The sequence below is a fragment of the Solanum stenotomum genome, chromosome 2, assembly GCF_019186545.1.
Source record: "Solanum stenotomum isolate F172 chromosome 2, ASM1918654v1, whole genome shotgun sequence".
Classification (NCBI taxonomy): Eukaryota; Viridiplantae; Streptophyta; class Magnoliopsida; order Solanales; family Solanaceae; genus Solanum; species Solanum stenotomum.
The window spans coordinates 36611583-36628574 of NC_064283.1; the positions used below are offsets into that span (position 1 = coordinate 36611583).

The 16992-nt window shown below is 32.2% G+C and overlaps 1 protein-coding gene and 1 pseudogene across 1 annotated transcript; one reads left to right on the forward strand and one right to left on the reverse strand.

Moving 5' to 3' along the window:
* The first annotated feature begins 4204 nt into the window (after positions 1-4204).
* LOC125855945 (uncharacterized) lies at positions 4205-5117 on the forward strand. The gene is made up of 2 exons (XM_049535584.1): positions 4205-4555; positions 4677-5117. Exons 1-2 carry the CDS (start codon positions 4205-4207, stop codon positions 5115-5117), a joined length of 792 nt encoding a protein of 263 aa, XP_049391541.1.
* Positions 5118-5905: 788 nt separating this feature from the next.
* Positions 5906-9305, reverse strand: LOC125855946 (uncharacterized; annotated as a pseudogene).
* Positions 9306-16992: the final 7687 nt, after the last annotated feature.

Below are 16992 nucleotides of genomic sequence, written 5' to 3' on the forward strand. Positions count from 1 at the left end.
ATATTTATTTATTTATTTATTAATTTGGTATACCAATTAATAAGTTTATAATCACATTATTATAATAAAAGCCCAGTTGAATTTATCTCCTAACAATGTACATCTAATAACTTTATCCTAAAATTTATTTAATAATAATTATCAAAATTCAAGTGGACATATCTATAAATTTTTCTAAAGTCATTCTTATCATAAAAGATATTAGTAATTTTGAATATGGTATGACAATTAATAAGTCCACAAACAGATTTTACCATAAAAGCTGAATGCAATTTCTTTCATAGCCACCATCGAAGAAAATTATATATTCTTTTACATAATATATTCCATCTCAAGCAAGGTTTCTACTTATTAACTTTGCATTTACGAGATTTTTTAATGTCCAACTGTATGCATGAGTGCTTTTCATGAGATTATTTACTATTGTTAACTAATTATTATTTTGATTTTAATTTATGTGTAGCTAAAATGAATACTTTCATCAACAATAACAAGTTCAACAAGAAGAAAGTGGTATTCATAATGGGAGCAATAGGAACGGGAAAATCCCGTCTCTCTGTTGACCTTGCCACTCATTTTAGATGAGGAGCTTGAAATTGTTAAAAACAAGATCACACACACTGATAAACAAGGTGTACGACACTATTTGTTAGGTATATATATTTATTTCCAACAATATTTATATTAAATGACTACCTAGATAATTTAATAGTAGTAATTGTAGATTCTAGTGGAAAATATACTTTACTATTAAAAAATTATTTATTCCAGTTCTGAGAAAGTTAATTTGATCACATTTTCTTAGTTGAAATTGAGCCAGATTCCGACTTTAAAGCTGAAGATTTTTGTTTGCAAGCTGTTTTCTACATATAATTTTTTTTGAAGACTCACAAATTATTGTTGGGGGGTCAAATTGGTATATTGAAAACCTTGTGGAAGACCCTGTGTTCATGTTCAAATATAAGTATGATACTTGCTTTATTTGGATTGATGTAGAGCAATCAGTCTTGAACTATAGAGTTGACATGAGGGTTGATCAAATAGTCAATGCATGTAATTTTTGTAATTGTTTTATGTATCAATCAAGATATAATCATGCATCTAGCTAAAAACTCTTCTTATATAATTTCTTAATAATATTTTTGGTTATCAAATCTATGTTCCACTAAATAAAACTCTTTTTTAAATTTATGTTGCATGCATGGCTAGTGGATGAGGTGCAACAAATTTTCATTCCAGATGCAGATTACACCAACGTAATCCGACGGTCCATTGATGTCCTCGAAATAGACATATTTAAGAGAAGAAACAAATATAGACGAAGATGATGAATCAAAGAAGACGATTCTTCAATCATCAATTACTAATATCAAGCGTAATACTCATTTATTAATTTGTCATCAACGTGACAAGATTCAACTGTTAATAAATGAGAAAATGTGGTTGGTGCATCATATTATTGCTACTGACGTTTTGAAAGGAGATAGAAAAGAAGTTGTTGACTAAGCATGGAGGAATACTGTTTTGCAACTATGCCTAGATATTGTGAAAAGATTTCTCAAAAATGATGATTACAATATTATTATTGAGTGAACATAAACTATCATTATCTCTATTTTGATTAGTTTTTCTCTTTGTCACTTTAATTTTGGACCTATTTTGTACACTTTGTATCGCATTACAAATATATATATATGATATGATATGACCCTTCTTTCTATATATATTAATCTTGTATGTAAAAATATTGCTATTTATGGAGCAAATATTTAAGCTTTATAAAAATATTTATTTTAAGCTCCGATCAAAGCCCCAGTCCCAAGTTCAAGTCCAAGTCTTCTATATTTAATAGTATAAATTATAGGAACCACATATTATAAGTACTAAATAACATCCTATCCCTTCTAGTTTTCTATTTACCAAAATCCCTTAAAAATGTTGTTTGCGGGATACATAGCGTTGTGCACGGGATACATAAGGTTTGATACATTCCAGTTAATAACTGTTGCATTTCAGAAGGAAACAATAACGTAGATTTGATTTAATAACTATAAATCCCATAATTCACGCCTGAAAGATTGTAAACCTTCAATTCCATTACGTAACTAATTGATAAATTCAAATTTTAAATTAGAGCTCCTTCGGCTAACCAAATTTATCATGATAAATTGGATCTACATTCCAAGAACTCGAAAAAAACAGCTTTAGACGATGAATATCACAATTTTGTTACGACATTCTGGAATTTGGGTAAGCGATGTTAATTACGAAGGTTACAAGGTTGATGGAATTGTCGTTGGAGAATCAATTTCATTTATGAATCTGAAAGCGTTGAGTTTAGCAGAGTTGGAGATTGACGGTGTTAGAAAAGATATTGAAATTTGATACATCGTAGACGAAAACACATGTCCATTGAAAATCAAGAACGAGATGGGTGTGAAACTTTATTTGGAAGTAAGAAGAAATGAGCCTGGAATCGGCATGTATCCGTTATGTATTGATACAACTGAAAAAATGGTTGGGGAGATGCATAACTTTGATTGTTCATCCGGTGAAATCTTATGCGTGGCAGGTACAGAAAGAGATACTGAAGCTTTTGCTCTGGTCGAATCGAGAATTTGTGATTTAGATTATATTCCAGAATTGAATGCTACAAATTACATAACTGATTCCAATAGTACTGATGTGAAGACGGGCCAGTTGTATAAGGATAAAGGAACACTCATCGCTGTAATGGCAAAATATAAAATAAAGAACAACTTAATTTCAGAGTGAGAAGATCGGATAAAAAAAGGTATTGGACTATTTTAGCTTTAATTTGATTTGTTTTTCTTCAGTTTATGCATATAATTAGTATAATTCTAGTTTCTATTGCGTTTGATACATTAGTCTAATTAGTATATGTATTGTATTAATAAGTTCGTTGTTGTTTGATGATTTAAATAAATTGGTAAGTATTATGATTGTTATTATTGATAATTGATTTAGGTGTGTATTGATTAACTTTATTATGTGATACATAATAATTTTGTATTCAAATTGTTGTGTTCTTTATTATTACAGATACATTAGTTGTGGAANATTTAAACAAATTGGTAAGTATTATGATTGTTATTATTGATAATTAATTTAGGTGTGTATTGATTAACTTTATTATGTGATACATAATAATTTTGTATTCAAATTGTTGTGTTCTTTATTATTACAGATACATTAGTTGTGGAAAACTTTAACAGTGCTTTTGTTATATGACTTAATATAATGAAAAAATGTGTACAACTATGTGTTAGTTTGCTTCAGTGATGAATGTGGGTGGACTTTAAGGTCTTCGTGCATAAAGAAATCTGATGTATTCAAAGTGAGGTACTTTAACAATGAACATATGTGTCCGATGCGGGATAGGATACTTACAGAAGTACAAGCAACAATTGAATTTATTAGTGGTGTGACTGCCCCCAAGTTGTTTAATCATAAATGAATTCATATGCCGCAAGATGTAATTGAAGATATTCGAGAAATATATGGGGTTGAAATATCATACCAGCAAGCATGGTGTGCTAAGAAACATGCACTGGAAATGCTAAAGGGTAAACCATCAGAAGGATAAAAGCAGATGCCGAGATACATATGAATGCTAAATAATGTGTATCCAAATTTATATATAAGGATGCAAAAACGGAATATAATCAATTCATGTATCTTTTTATAGCACTGAGGCCATTGATAAGAGGATTCGACTATTGCAGACCAGTAGTTGTAGTGGATGCTGTACATCTTGGTGGGGCTTACAAAGGTACTTTTGTATCAGTGAGCACACTCGATGGTTCAGGTATGACTTTTGTAATACTGATGTAATTTTAAACTTTGTTTCAGTGTATAATCAATGTATCTTAGTGTAACAGTTATGTATCGTATAGTTAAATGTGTGCTACTTTGTAAATAGGTTGCATATTGCCATTGGCATATGGTGTTGTAGACACTGAAAATGACTGTTCGTGGACATGGTTCTTCGAACAATTCAAAAATGCATTTGGCGAGCGTGAAAACATTTGTATTGTATCAGATAGAAATGAAAGTATTATGAAGAGTGTAAGCATTGTGTTCCCAAATGTACCTCATTGTGCATTCATATGGCATCTTTGGAAGAATGTATGTTCAAACTTCAAAAAGGAGTAAGAACACACTAAGTGATATATTTTACTCAATGGCAAAGGCATACAGAAAGGAAAATTTTGATAAATTAATGGCTAAGGTGGTGAAAGTTGATCATAGGGTGAAGGATTACCTTGAGGATGCTGGGTATGAGAAGTGGTCAAGAGTTCATTCAATAGTAAACAGAGGTAGAATGATGACTTCGAACATCGCAGAGTGTATTAATGGTTGCCTTGTTGATACACGTCGGCTAACTATAATAGACTTCTTGGAGGAAGCTAGACTTCTATTTGGTAGTTGGAACTATAAAGATAGAGAAATAGCGTCATATACAAAGGACACATTAGGCCGAAGATTTGAGGAGGTATTGATTGTAAATGCATCTAAAAGTTCAATGATGAAGGTATTTATCAATATCCATATCTTTTTGTTTGATGTATCAGTAGCTCTGATTTGCATTGTTTGAGAAATGATATGTAAATGTCATATTATGTAATGTATCAGTAACTTCTAATTATTTTCAGGTTGTTCCATCGTTTGAATATATTTTTTCAGTTTATCAAGCCGGAAGAAGATACATTGTATGCCTTGAGCGGAAAATATGTACGTGTGGAAGATTTCAACTTGATGAGATACCTTGCGAACACGCAATTACAGTTTTGAAGCAGAAGAATGTTACAGATATGCATCCATATTACTCTGATTACTACAAGCCGGATGCATTAGAAAAAACCTACGAGGTTGCAATGGTTTCAATGCCAGATAAGGAGGATTGGACCGTTCCAGACTATGTTTTAGATAAAATTGTCTTGCCACCTAGGTACAGAAGGTTGGCTGGACGACCAAGGAGTCGAAGAAAGAAAAACGCGGATGAGAAGATAACATTGAACAATAATTCTTGTGGGCGATATCGACAAGAAGGTCACAACAGGAGTACTTGTACTTTCTTCCCGAAAGAGAATTGAAATAATGTTTTAAAATAGGATATTCTTGTTCGTGGTTAATAGATTTCAATTATATGTATTTTTCGGTTTAGTAATTGGATTAAATAAAGTGTATTGTTTAAGCAATTTATTTTGTTGTTCAACTAAATGCATTAGTTCATAACAGTGTGTCAATCTTATATTAAATATAAAATTATTCTTATACTGAATGAATAAACTGCGAAAAATAATTATTGTGTAAATGAATAAAATATTGATTCAATATCATGATAATGATTTAAACAAAATTAAGTGTCCCAAAATTTACTTTTGCAAACGTGTAGTATATGTATCATATACACTGAAAACTATTAATGAAGCACACATTAAAACTCTTAAAACTATATTTGATACAGTTATAATTTTGATATATTTTACCTTAGCAGTGTTGCAGTTCAATTTAAAAGTTTGTTGTGTTATGTTTGTTGATTTACATGATGTATCATATACATTCGTATAATTCAAGTGGCTTATACATAAATGTACTTGGTATATGTGAATAAAATTCATGCATAATATACATTACGACTTATGTATCATATATATCATTTCGTAAGTAAACTATCAGATTACTTAAAGTCAAACAGTGATGATTGTGGGGCTTAACGTTATAAAGCAACAAATATATCTAAAGCAATTTAGTAAAAACACAGAATTTTAATAAATAACAAAATACTGTACTAAGTTTTTAGAGAAACACATAAAAAAAAGTGAATTTGTGTTCAAAACAAAACAACATGAAAAGCTGTTCATACAATCCCTATTAAGTACTAATCTATGTTAACAAAATCTTGTTCAGTTGGTTTTGTGAATTGACCCTTAGGCTTTGGTGGATCGTCATTCTCACTTATGTATCCACCCTTGAACTTGTCGCTGCCGTATCTCCACAACAATGATGCATATCTATTGCGAAGATAATTTGCTAGATGGCAATCAATATCAGGTGGTATAACAAGTTGGTCACTCAAAAACTCTGCAAATGTAGCTACATATAACCCTCAGTCCCTATAACAAAATGCAGAATAAAAATTTGTAAAAAAACTTACACATATGATTGTAGTCAATAATTTAAATACTTACATGCTATCATCTTCTTGTTGCATGATGCCTTGAACGTATTCAATATTGAAAGGAATATGTGACTCCAAAAGTGTACCAGTTTGTTTTTCCTTATTTGCATCAAGTTCTGGCCAGAGTGTTCGCTCATTATTTTCAAAGAAATCACTGTCAAGGAGGTAAGAAGGTAGCACCCTTGACAACTTTTTTATCTCCTCATAATGTACTTGTTTTTTTGTGCCTATAGAAGAGTTATACACGCGTATCAACCTCCGATTCAATTCAACAATAGCTAACATCCAATGGAACCTTCCATCACAATTAATCGGAATGTAAACATCGTCCACAAGATGCTATAGTAATGCAGCTGGTATTGAAAATCCTTTCATGACGTTGGTTATTGACCTCTTATGTACAGATACAGCTACAACACGATCAATGTGTTCTTGGGTACTAATATCATCATCAGCCACATTGTTATAATACCTTTCATGGGTATTGTTGATATGTGAACTGAACAAATAATTGACTGTTGTGTATTTGTATTGATTCATGCTGCGAAGTTTTGATTTTTACGAAAGTAGCAAAAAACAACATCGATGTGCTACACAAAACATTATAGACATAATTATACATTTAAAAAGAAAATAATGAAAATAAAATGTTAGATACTGAATTAATATGTATATAACACCTATTAAATGAATGTATCATATACATCAAGATAACTATATATGATACATTTCCATTTAATGTAGCAGAAACATGAAATTTACATATACATGTCATATTTACCTGATCAGTCCAGCAGTTTTTGGGCTGGGACATGGCATAGAACCAATTTTTATTGGACGGATATGCAACAACATAATCCATCATTTCAAAATTCAATGAAGAAGCTTTTGCTCTGTACTTATCCTCTGTTGATTTCCTGTTTTATAAAGTGTAAAGAAAAGATGTTATTTAAAAGTGCAACAAGATTTGTAATTTCAAAATTGAACAAATGTAGTAAAAAGTATAAAACTTACTTTTTGACATGTGTTTTGAGAAGACCTGTAGTAACCCACTCAATAAACTCATCAATCAGCTTTTGACGGGGGTCGGTTTGTGATCTCACAACCTAAAAATGGAAAATTTGGACGAATTACATCCTCCATGACCTCTTTTCCTTTTTCACTTGACCCAAATGAAGTCAAATAAGGAGATTTGCAGATTTTTGAAGGCATCCTGATACGTGCAAGAGGGGTATTTGTATGGCTTCGGACAACAATCTCTGTGATTGAAATATCAGTGGGTAATTGACTGTCCGAAAGCAAACTTTGATTGTTGGTTAAGTCTTGTGGATTTGCCGCACTAACTGGTTTAACCGGAATAGGCAATCTTCCTAGATCAGCAATAAGTGTATGCATGACTTCTCGAGTTTCAGATGATATTGTACCAGATGTTGTAGAATCCTACATGATTCAAATTGATAATTAAATAAGATTTGATAAACCATATAATATATAAATGACACATAAAGCATAAATTATCAATGTATCAAATGTAGCAGTATCTGACACAGACTGATTGGTGTTACGTTGAACTTTATATGAAGCATCNGATGATATTGCACCAGATGTTGTAGAATCCTACATGATTCAAATTGATAATTAAATAAGATTTGATAAACCATATGATATATAAATGACACATAAAGCATAAATTATCAATGTATCAAATGTAGCAGTATCTGACACAGACTGATTGGTGTTACGTTGAACTTTATATGAAGCATCTTCGTTCATTGTTCCTTCGAAGAACTGTTGAGGTATTTGTGTTGTTGGATCATCCTGAATAACAACATATTGTACAATTTATGATATATTAAACAACATATGTATCATATACAAAGGACTGTTAATGTATCAAGACAGATTACATATAGTAGACAATCATTTTTATTTAGACACACTGATATGTATCTTGCAATGGAATGTATCATATACACACATAATTAAAAATATAAAGTATCATACACACAAAAATTTGATGTATACAAATCACACAATGTATCATAATCACACTTGCATGTATCTTGTAATGAAATGTATCATATACACATATAATAAAAAATGTAAAGTATCATACACACAAAAATTGGATGTATACAAATCACACAAATAAACTGCAATGTATCATAATCACACTTGCATGTATCTTGTAATGGAATGTATCATATACACATATAATAAAAAATGTAAAGTATCATACACACAAAAATTGGATGTATCATAATCACACAAGTAAACTGCAATGTATTATAATGGCACATTTTGATGTATCACTGCAAAGTTGATGTATACTAATAGTCAATTTACGATGACAATAGTACCTTCTTATGCTCAGTTGTTTCTGCAGTATGATGAACATTTGCATCTGATGATTGAAGTTCTGAAACTTCCTTCATTTCTTGATGATTCTTCAATGTATCTTCAGTCTGTATTTTTTAAACAAGTTTTTTTCAAACAAAATATGTTACTGATAAATTGTTTAATTAGATATCCGCAATGAATAAAGTAAAAATAAACCTGATCTTCAACATCAAAATCAGATACACCAATGTCTTGGTCATTAATGTCAAAATCCATCTGTATCGGTGAGGTTGGTTGTTGATCAAACTTGCAGGTACTTGTTTGATGTCCATCATTGCCTTATTTACTGGAAACTTCAACAATGCACGACGTAGACTTGCCGCCCAAATCCTTCATGAATTAAATTTTTAACAAAATGAGCTATGAAAGTTAAAACACACAAACAAAACAGATATACAACACAATACCTTTGGTTGTTTGTTGTCCTCCCTATTCCTAGAATTCATCATCTCAGAGCGGTTTTCCTTTATCAAATTCACAAGATACTCAAATTTACCATCAACCTATTAAAAAAAATTAACATTCAGTTTTATATACATGAATAATCAAAAAAATATAAATTAATATCATTACTTACGTATTCCTTCAGATGTTGTTTCAGTTCTTCAATATCGGGATATACAGACTTATCTTTTTGGACTTGTGAAGAGACATGGGCAAAAGATACATTAGCAGGTGGGGTAGGTGCTTCATCCGGCATTGAGAGTGACTGGTTTAATGGCGGCCTTAACTGCTCTGACAATTCAGGTTCCGACACTTTTGTTTTAGGGGTATCAATTTTCTTTCTCCTTTTGGGTGGTGGTGGAGATGATGTACCAGACACACGTGATGATTTTCTCAATAAATGACCAGGAGGGCTTGTTGAGAAATCCTCAAAACTTGAAGTGAAAGCCCTTGTTTGCACTTTGTTTGGCAACACTGCTGTTGTGGATGGTTTAGGAGTATGTGTATCTTGAATATCGAGTAAATCAAGGGCCTCAACTTTATCTTGTGTTGGTACAATGTTTGAACATGCATTCTGCTTTTTAAAATGGTTGAATGTTATACAGTATTATGTATCATACAAAAATTGTTATTTACAAAAAAAAAATTAGAAAGCTTATTGAAAAACAGTTGATTGCAAATTTAAAAGTAATGTTACCTTGAAGAAAATGCTAGACATAAACTTTTCATATTTTGGCTTTACAGCTAGGCAGTCCAATTACAAATCCTGGGAATACCATTCGCTACTTTAACAACAATCTCTGAATTTATACTAGATGCACATTTGTAAGTCCATACATTGAGTGCATAAGGCATACCAAATAAGCGACACATCTGTTTGCTTTGGTTGAAGTCTTGCCTGAGTGATGTAATTAGCTTATCGAATGCAATCTTTCCCCAAGGATACAAATCATACGTATCATCTTCGACCATTAGAAATTCTTCAATCTTTATAGAGGTCTTACCAAGATGGCATAACATGAAAGTATTGATGAAGTATAAGATTGCCATCTGAACGATGTCCTGTGTGGTATCCCAATTACCCATTACAAAACGTTGTATCAAGCGACTCTTGGTTATACCTACAGTTGAATAAGGGGAAAACCGTTGTAGTAACCGGCTCGGAGTGGATTCCAGATATGAAAAATTTGTCACATTTCCTTTGCATTTAAGGCCAGTTACAATGGCAAATTCCTTTATACCAAACTGCAATACAGTCCCGTTAGCATGTCGAACATGCAATACATCTTTGTTATCGTGTTGTACCTTCAACAACAACAAGCACTTAGTAATCTAGCCCTGGAAATTACATTTCAGAATGTTCAAATATGGTCCAAAATTTGTATTCTGGAACATTTCAACGCCTTTTTCATATATGGACTTCTTGATTTCCTTCATAAAATCAAAATTGAACATTGCTCCAAATCTCAATGGATGTGCTAGTATTTTTTTGATAACATAATTCATGCCCTGTTTATATAGAAAAACAAAATATATAATTGTACTTGTCTAATCTCAAACAAATGATGTAATTAAGAGAGAATGATACATTGAAGATAATTTGTAAATTCAGTAAATACGTTATAGTTTTATAATGAAATCATATCAAACACGTCGTCAAATGCATAAGATACATGAGTAATTAACCTCAGCCCAACCAACCAAATACTTGAATTATTTTCAGGAACAAACTATAAAGGACACTAACAATATATTGTACATGAATTTCAATACATATATGTATCAGGCATTCATTTTTAAGGATGTATATGAATGTATCAGATACATCATATGCATCAACAAACAAAATCATGAACTGATACACCTTCAAAAATGTACAACACATGATGCTTTTACTGAATTTGAAATTAAAATGATTGAAGATACATGAATGATAAAATTAGTGAATCTGTCTTCATTGTTAAATGACTCTTAATTCGATTTCACAAACCACATGCATCAATGTAAAACTAAATTTACCGATTACCAATCGATATTGTTCTAACATACTATTAAAACATTGAATTGATAAGTAATGTATCTTCACTGTAATTGAATTTTAACAGTTTCAGTCCAAACACAACCAACACCATAACAAAATCATAAAAATATAAAAGTTTGTTTAAACACATACCTTAGGAAGTGTGGGTCTGGAAACAACATATGTCACTTTTCTTCCTTTTTTTGGGGGTTTCTCCAACTTTTTTTTTTGGTTTGACAACAATCTTGTCCTTCATTGGTAATGGGTCATGCAATCGCTTGGATTTGTTCTTAGTATGAGAAACACCAACACTATCGAATGGACCCTGTTCCATATGTATCAGTAAAAAGCACGAAGAAGACAATAATGGAGAAACTTAGATATCGGTACAGTTGAGGATACTCTTACTGAAAATCAAATTGATTAGAAATTTGTTAAGAAGTGGAGAGATTTTAGGGATGGAATGTAAGAGTTTAATTGTTAATGGGAAACGTGTGTGATGGCTGAAAAAAAGGAATTAAATTTATAAGGGGAAACGTGGGTATTGGCTGTAAAAAAAGGTGGGAAATCCTTATGTATCTTACAGATTTTATTAAGTGGGGGAATTACGGGATTTTTGAAAATTTTGAAATAAGTAGGGATAAATGGATATTAAGGTAAGTAAAGGAGTGTAGTTAAGTAATTTGTCCTATTTAATATATCTTAATATAAATACGTACTTACACAATTACATGAGATCATTCATAATGCCAAGGTAATAGAGTGAGAAAATAAATGACCATAAATGTGTGGGAAGATTATACCCTAAAAGAATTTGAAAGAATAGAATTCTTAACTCAAAATTTATAATTGTTACATTGACAAATAAGAGAAAATAGTAAATTAGCAATCTATCGGTAGTGATCATTTAAGGAAATATATTCTACCTAATTTAATCACGGTGATGGAAGCTTGATTCAATAAAATCTTTATCTATTAATACATGCTGCACTAGTCAATATAAATACTCGTAATTGAAATAGTTATGAGTAATTGTTCCCTTCCCTCTAATTGAATTAGACTTAACACTTATGACTTGTTGTTAAATAGTGTAAGAATTGACACATTATCACTTGAATATATTCTGTTAGAAATATTATTGAGTTCTTTTTACAATCCTTTTGTAATCGATCTTTTCATCAATTCTGTATGTAATCTCATAACAATGTACATCTAGAAACGTCATTCTAAAATTATATATATATATATATATATAATCACATTTGGTAAACCAATTAATGAGTTTATAATCACATTTTTACTATAAAAGCCCAATTGTATGTGATCTCCTAATAATGTACATCTAATAACTTTATCCTAAAATATATTTAATAATAATTATCAAAATTCAAGTTGACATATCTAAGAATTTTTCGAAAGTCATTCTTATCCTAAAAGATATCAGTAATTCTGAATATGGCATGCCAATTAATAAGTCTACAAACATATTTTATTATAAAAGCTGAATGCAATTTCTTTCATAGCCACCATCAAGATTTTTTTTTTTCATACTATAATCCATCTCAAGCAAGGTTTCTACTTATTAACTTTTTATTTACAAGATTTTTTAATGTCTGACTATATGCATGAGTGGTTTTCATGAAATTATTTACTATTGTATACTAATTATTATTTTGATTTTATTTTATGTGTAGCTAAAATGAATACTTTCATCAACAATAACAAGTTCAACAAGAATAAAGTGGTGTTCATAATGGGAGCAACAGAAACGGGAGAATCCCATCTCTCTATTGACCTTGCCACCCATTTTATGGAGAAATAATTAACTAGGACAAAATGCAAGTATCTAAGGGACTTGAAATTGTTACAAACAGGATCACACACACTGAGAAACAAAGTGTACGACACTATTTGTTAGGTATATATATTTATTTCCAACAACATTTATATCAAATGACTACATAGATAAATTAATAGTAGTAATTGTAGATTCTAGCTGAAAATATACTTTACTATTAAAAAATTATTGATTCCAATTCTGAGAAAGTTAATTTGATCACATTTTCATAGGTGAAATTGAGCCAGATTCCGACTTCACAGCTGAAGATTTTTGTTTGTAAACTATTGTCTGCATAGAAATTTTTTGAAGACTCAATGTGTTCCAATTATTGTTGGAGGGTCAAATTCATATATTGAAAAACTTGTGGAAGATCCCGTGTTCATGTTCAAATATAAGTATGATACTTGCTTTATTTGGATTGATGTAGAGCAATTAATTTTGAACCGTAGAGTTGACATGAGGGTTGATCAAATGGTTAATGCAGGTAATTGTTGTAATTGTTTTATGTATATATCAAGATATAATCATGCATCTGGCCAAAAAATTTTCTTATATAATTTTCTTAATAATAGTTTTGGTTATCAAATCTATGTTCCACTAAGTAAAACTCTTCTTTAAATTTATGTTGCATGCAGGGCTAGTGGATAAGGTGCGACAGATTTTCATTCCAGATGCAGATTACACCAAAGGAATTCGATGGTCCATTGGTGTAACATCTTGCTAATTGAAATGACTATGAAGGAGTTAAAAGTTGGAGAAAGAATCATTTTTGGAAATTATATGAAAATCTAGAAAATTGTGAAGTATGTTAGTTGGGTTTTTGGCCAACTTCAAACGGACATAACTCCTAGCTCATAATGATTTAGGTGTACTTCTAAGTATGGTTTGAAACCTCTTGGAATAATATTTCCAATGCCGCCGAGTTTGCACTATTCCAAGCTCGTATGAGTGAGATAAACCCTTTGGAATTTGGGTTGTTCGAATAAGGAAATGTCCAATTCAGATTCTTAAAGGGATGTTTTGGTCTTTTCCATACCCTATTATTTTAATTCGTTTTTGGTGAATTAATTAAGGGTCAAAAACTGAATTGGTTCAGTTTAGTCAATTGGAGATTTACACTAGGGTTTTTCGAGAAAGAATGCAAGAGGAGAAAAGAGGATAACGAGCAAAGTTCGTCGTTCTTGAAGGTTTAGCTTGTGGATTTCGACAAGAGTTGATCCCTAAAGAGGTATGTGAGTCTTTCATAGCGTTGGGTTCATTCACCCACACACCAAGCATGTTTATTTCAGCGAAGTTTGTTCTGGAAAGTTGAAAGTTGATGAATCTTGAATGGCGTTCTTGAAAATTGGCCTTTGTTTAAGAGTTAGGTTGAGGTTGAGGAGTTCCTTGAGATTATAGTGTTGTTTCTTGAGTTTTCTGAGTTAGATTCTTGTGTATATATTAGGTATTTGAATCTAAAGGGAATTTGACAAAATGAACCGAGTTTAGGCAATTTTGGTTGGAATAATGAAGAAGAAAAATGTCGAGCAAATCTGGTGCACCAGGCCGCGTCGCGGACCTGCCCCCCAATTTCGCAAAATTCTTCCTCGTGTCGCGGAGCGGTCACGGACCGTTCAGCCTCAAAAAGTATTTTCGCGACCAAAATTTATATACTCCTCCGCGTCGTGGACTAGTTTCAAGGTAGTGATTTCTTGATCATTTCTCATGTTTAGCTATCTAAAATCATTCCTAAAAATCATGAGATCTTCCCTATCACAAATCACAATCCTTGAATCCATAATTCAATTCAAGAAAAGTTAATAGTCAAGTCAAGAAAAGTTAAGAGTCAAGTCAAGAGAAGTCAAGAGTCAAGTTAAGAGAAGTTCATAAACTTTTCCAAAAGCCTTTTACAAATGTTTTAACTTTGTTTTAAGACTTGAGTTTTGAGTTCAGTAAAGAGTAAAGTTTGAACTGCATTTCTTCAAAAGAGTATATCGGGACTATGTATTCCTAAAGAGTAAATGTTTTCACATTTAAACAAGAAAGGAAACTGAGATTTTCAAAAGAGCTTCTGAGCTAGTTAGAGTGAAAGTAAAGTTCATGCTTCAAAGATTATTCGGGAACTAAGTATTCCCAAGAGTTAAAATGTTTTCACATTTGAGCAAGAAAGGAAACTGAGATTTCCAAGAGAGCTTTTAAGCTAAATTTTTGAGTAATTATCTCAAACCAAAGAATGAAGTTATGTTTTTAAACATATGAGGTAGTATATTTTTGGAGTAGTATTACATCGATATGAGGGAAAGTTAAGATAACTCACAGCACCCATAAACCATGTATCCATCATGGGTAGTAAAGGATCATACTTTTTTGATGAATCTTGAAGTGTTCTTTTTAGCATAAACTAGTGGATCCACTTAGTTAAGGTGTTCTATATGACGACAAAGTATAGGACAGTTCTGGCAGCTTGGGCAAGACGCTGTATCACCACTTAGGCTCAGAGTGGTGGTTGTCGGTTAGAGAAACTCCCATAGAAACTATATTACTTTATAATATGAGTATAGTTAAGTTTGTTATTGCATTTTCTTTAACAAACTTAGTTGTTTTCCACTGTTTTACAAGATTTTCATCTATTGCATGTGTTTTATTATTTTACATTGTGTTAAGTTTTTCATGCGTTGAGAAGAGCCAAGGTAAGTGTTACTTTCAGATTCTTTTCAAGACTATGTTATGTTTAGCATTCCAATTGCATACTCGTACATTCAATGTACTGATGCTAGTTGGCCTGCATCGTCTTATGATGCAGATGCAGGTAACCAGGATCAACATCCAGCACCTCGTTGATCAGGTTGAGCACTCAGAGCCTGGTGGTGAGCCTCTTTGCTTTCTGGAGGATCCCTTTTATTGCTTTTAGTATTTTTGTTCATTAGGATGTCGTGGATCTTGTCCCGAAATCCATCTCAGTTTTATAGGTTTCATAGATACATAGGCAGTTAGTTCATTTGTCTTTACCTTGTTATATGTTTATGTTCAGATTTGAGTTGCCACTTTGGCTAAGCTAAATGTTTATTTCTAAAACATTATAACTTAAGTTTGAGACAATTGAGTTATCTTGTATTTGAGTTCTTTTCTTAATGCTTAAGTCTTCCGCTGAGTAAGTAAGTCAGACCAAGGGTTCGCTTGGGGCCAACAATGGTTCTTGAGTGCCGGCCACGTCCAAGGTGTAGGCTCAGGGAGTGACAAACTTGGTATCAGAGCACAGAGTTCAAGAGTCCTAGGGAGTCTATAAAGTCGTGTCTGTAGAGTCCTAGTTATCGGTGTGAAGCGTTCCACAACTATAATTAGGAGGCTGCAACATTTAAGAACTATCTCACTTCTTTCACATTCATTTCCTGCGCTAGATTTAATCTCTATAAAGTTTCTTCCAATTCGTGCTTGCGCGTGTCTTTCAGATAATACCTCTACGAAGAGCTGTCAGAAGTCGTCTGTCTAGAAGGAAGGTTGAACCACAGGAACAAGGGGTACCTAATGCACAGGAATTGCAACCCCAAGAAGAGGTCACCAATGTTGAGTTTCGTGAGGCCATTCGGAGGTTGAGCCAAGTTGTGACCAACTAAGCTGGGCAACAGAGAGAGAATCGTCAGGAAGTGGCTGATACTTCTAGAGTTCATGAGTTCTTAAAGATGAATCCTCCAAGCTTCACAGGTTCAAGTGTCTGCTTTAGACCTAAGGGGGATATGACGAGATGAGAAATCAAGTCAAGTTTTTGAGAATAAGATAGTAATGAGTCCCAAAAAGTACGGGATATATCTTTACAGAAGTCTGTTAGTAGTGAAGTGATGTTAAAATAAGAAGGTTAATGATCCATGTGCAACAAGTTGAGGGATAGAGAAGAGCTTAAAAATAGGAGAGTTAAGACATCAGGGAATGAATCCGGACAACAAAGGAGTAATGTGAACTGGTCTTCTTTCCAACATAAGCAAAAGGGACCTGCACCATTATGCTAGTGCACCCACATGAAAGAACTAATGTGAGTACAATAGTCAGAATTCTCAAAACTCCAGAGTTAGACCTTGGCATTCGCAAGGTAGTATGGCACACGAGGGT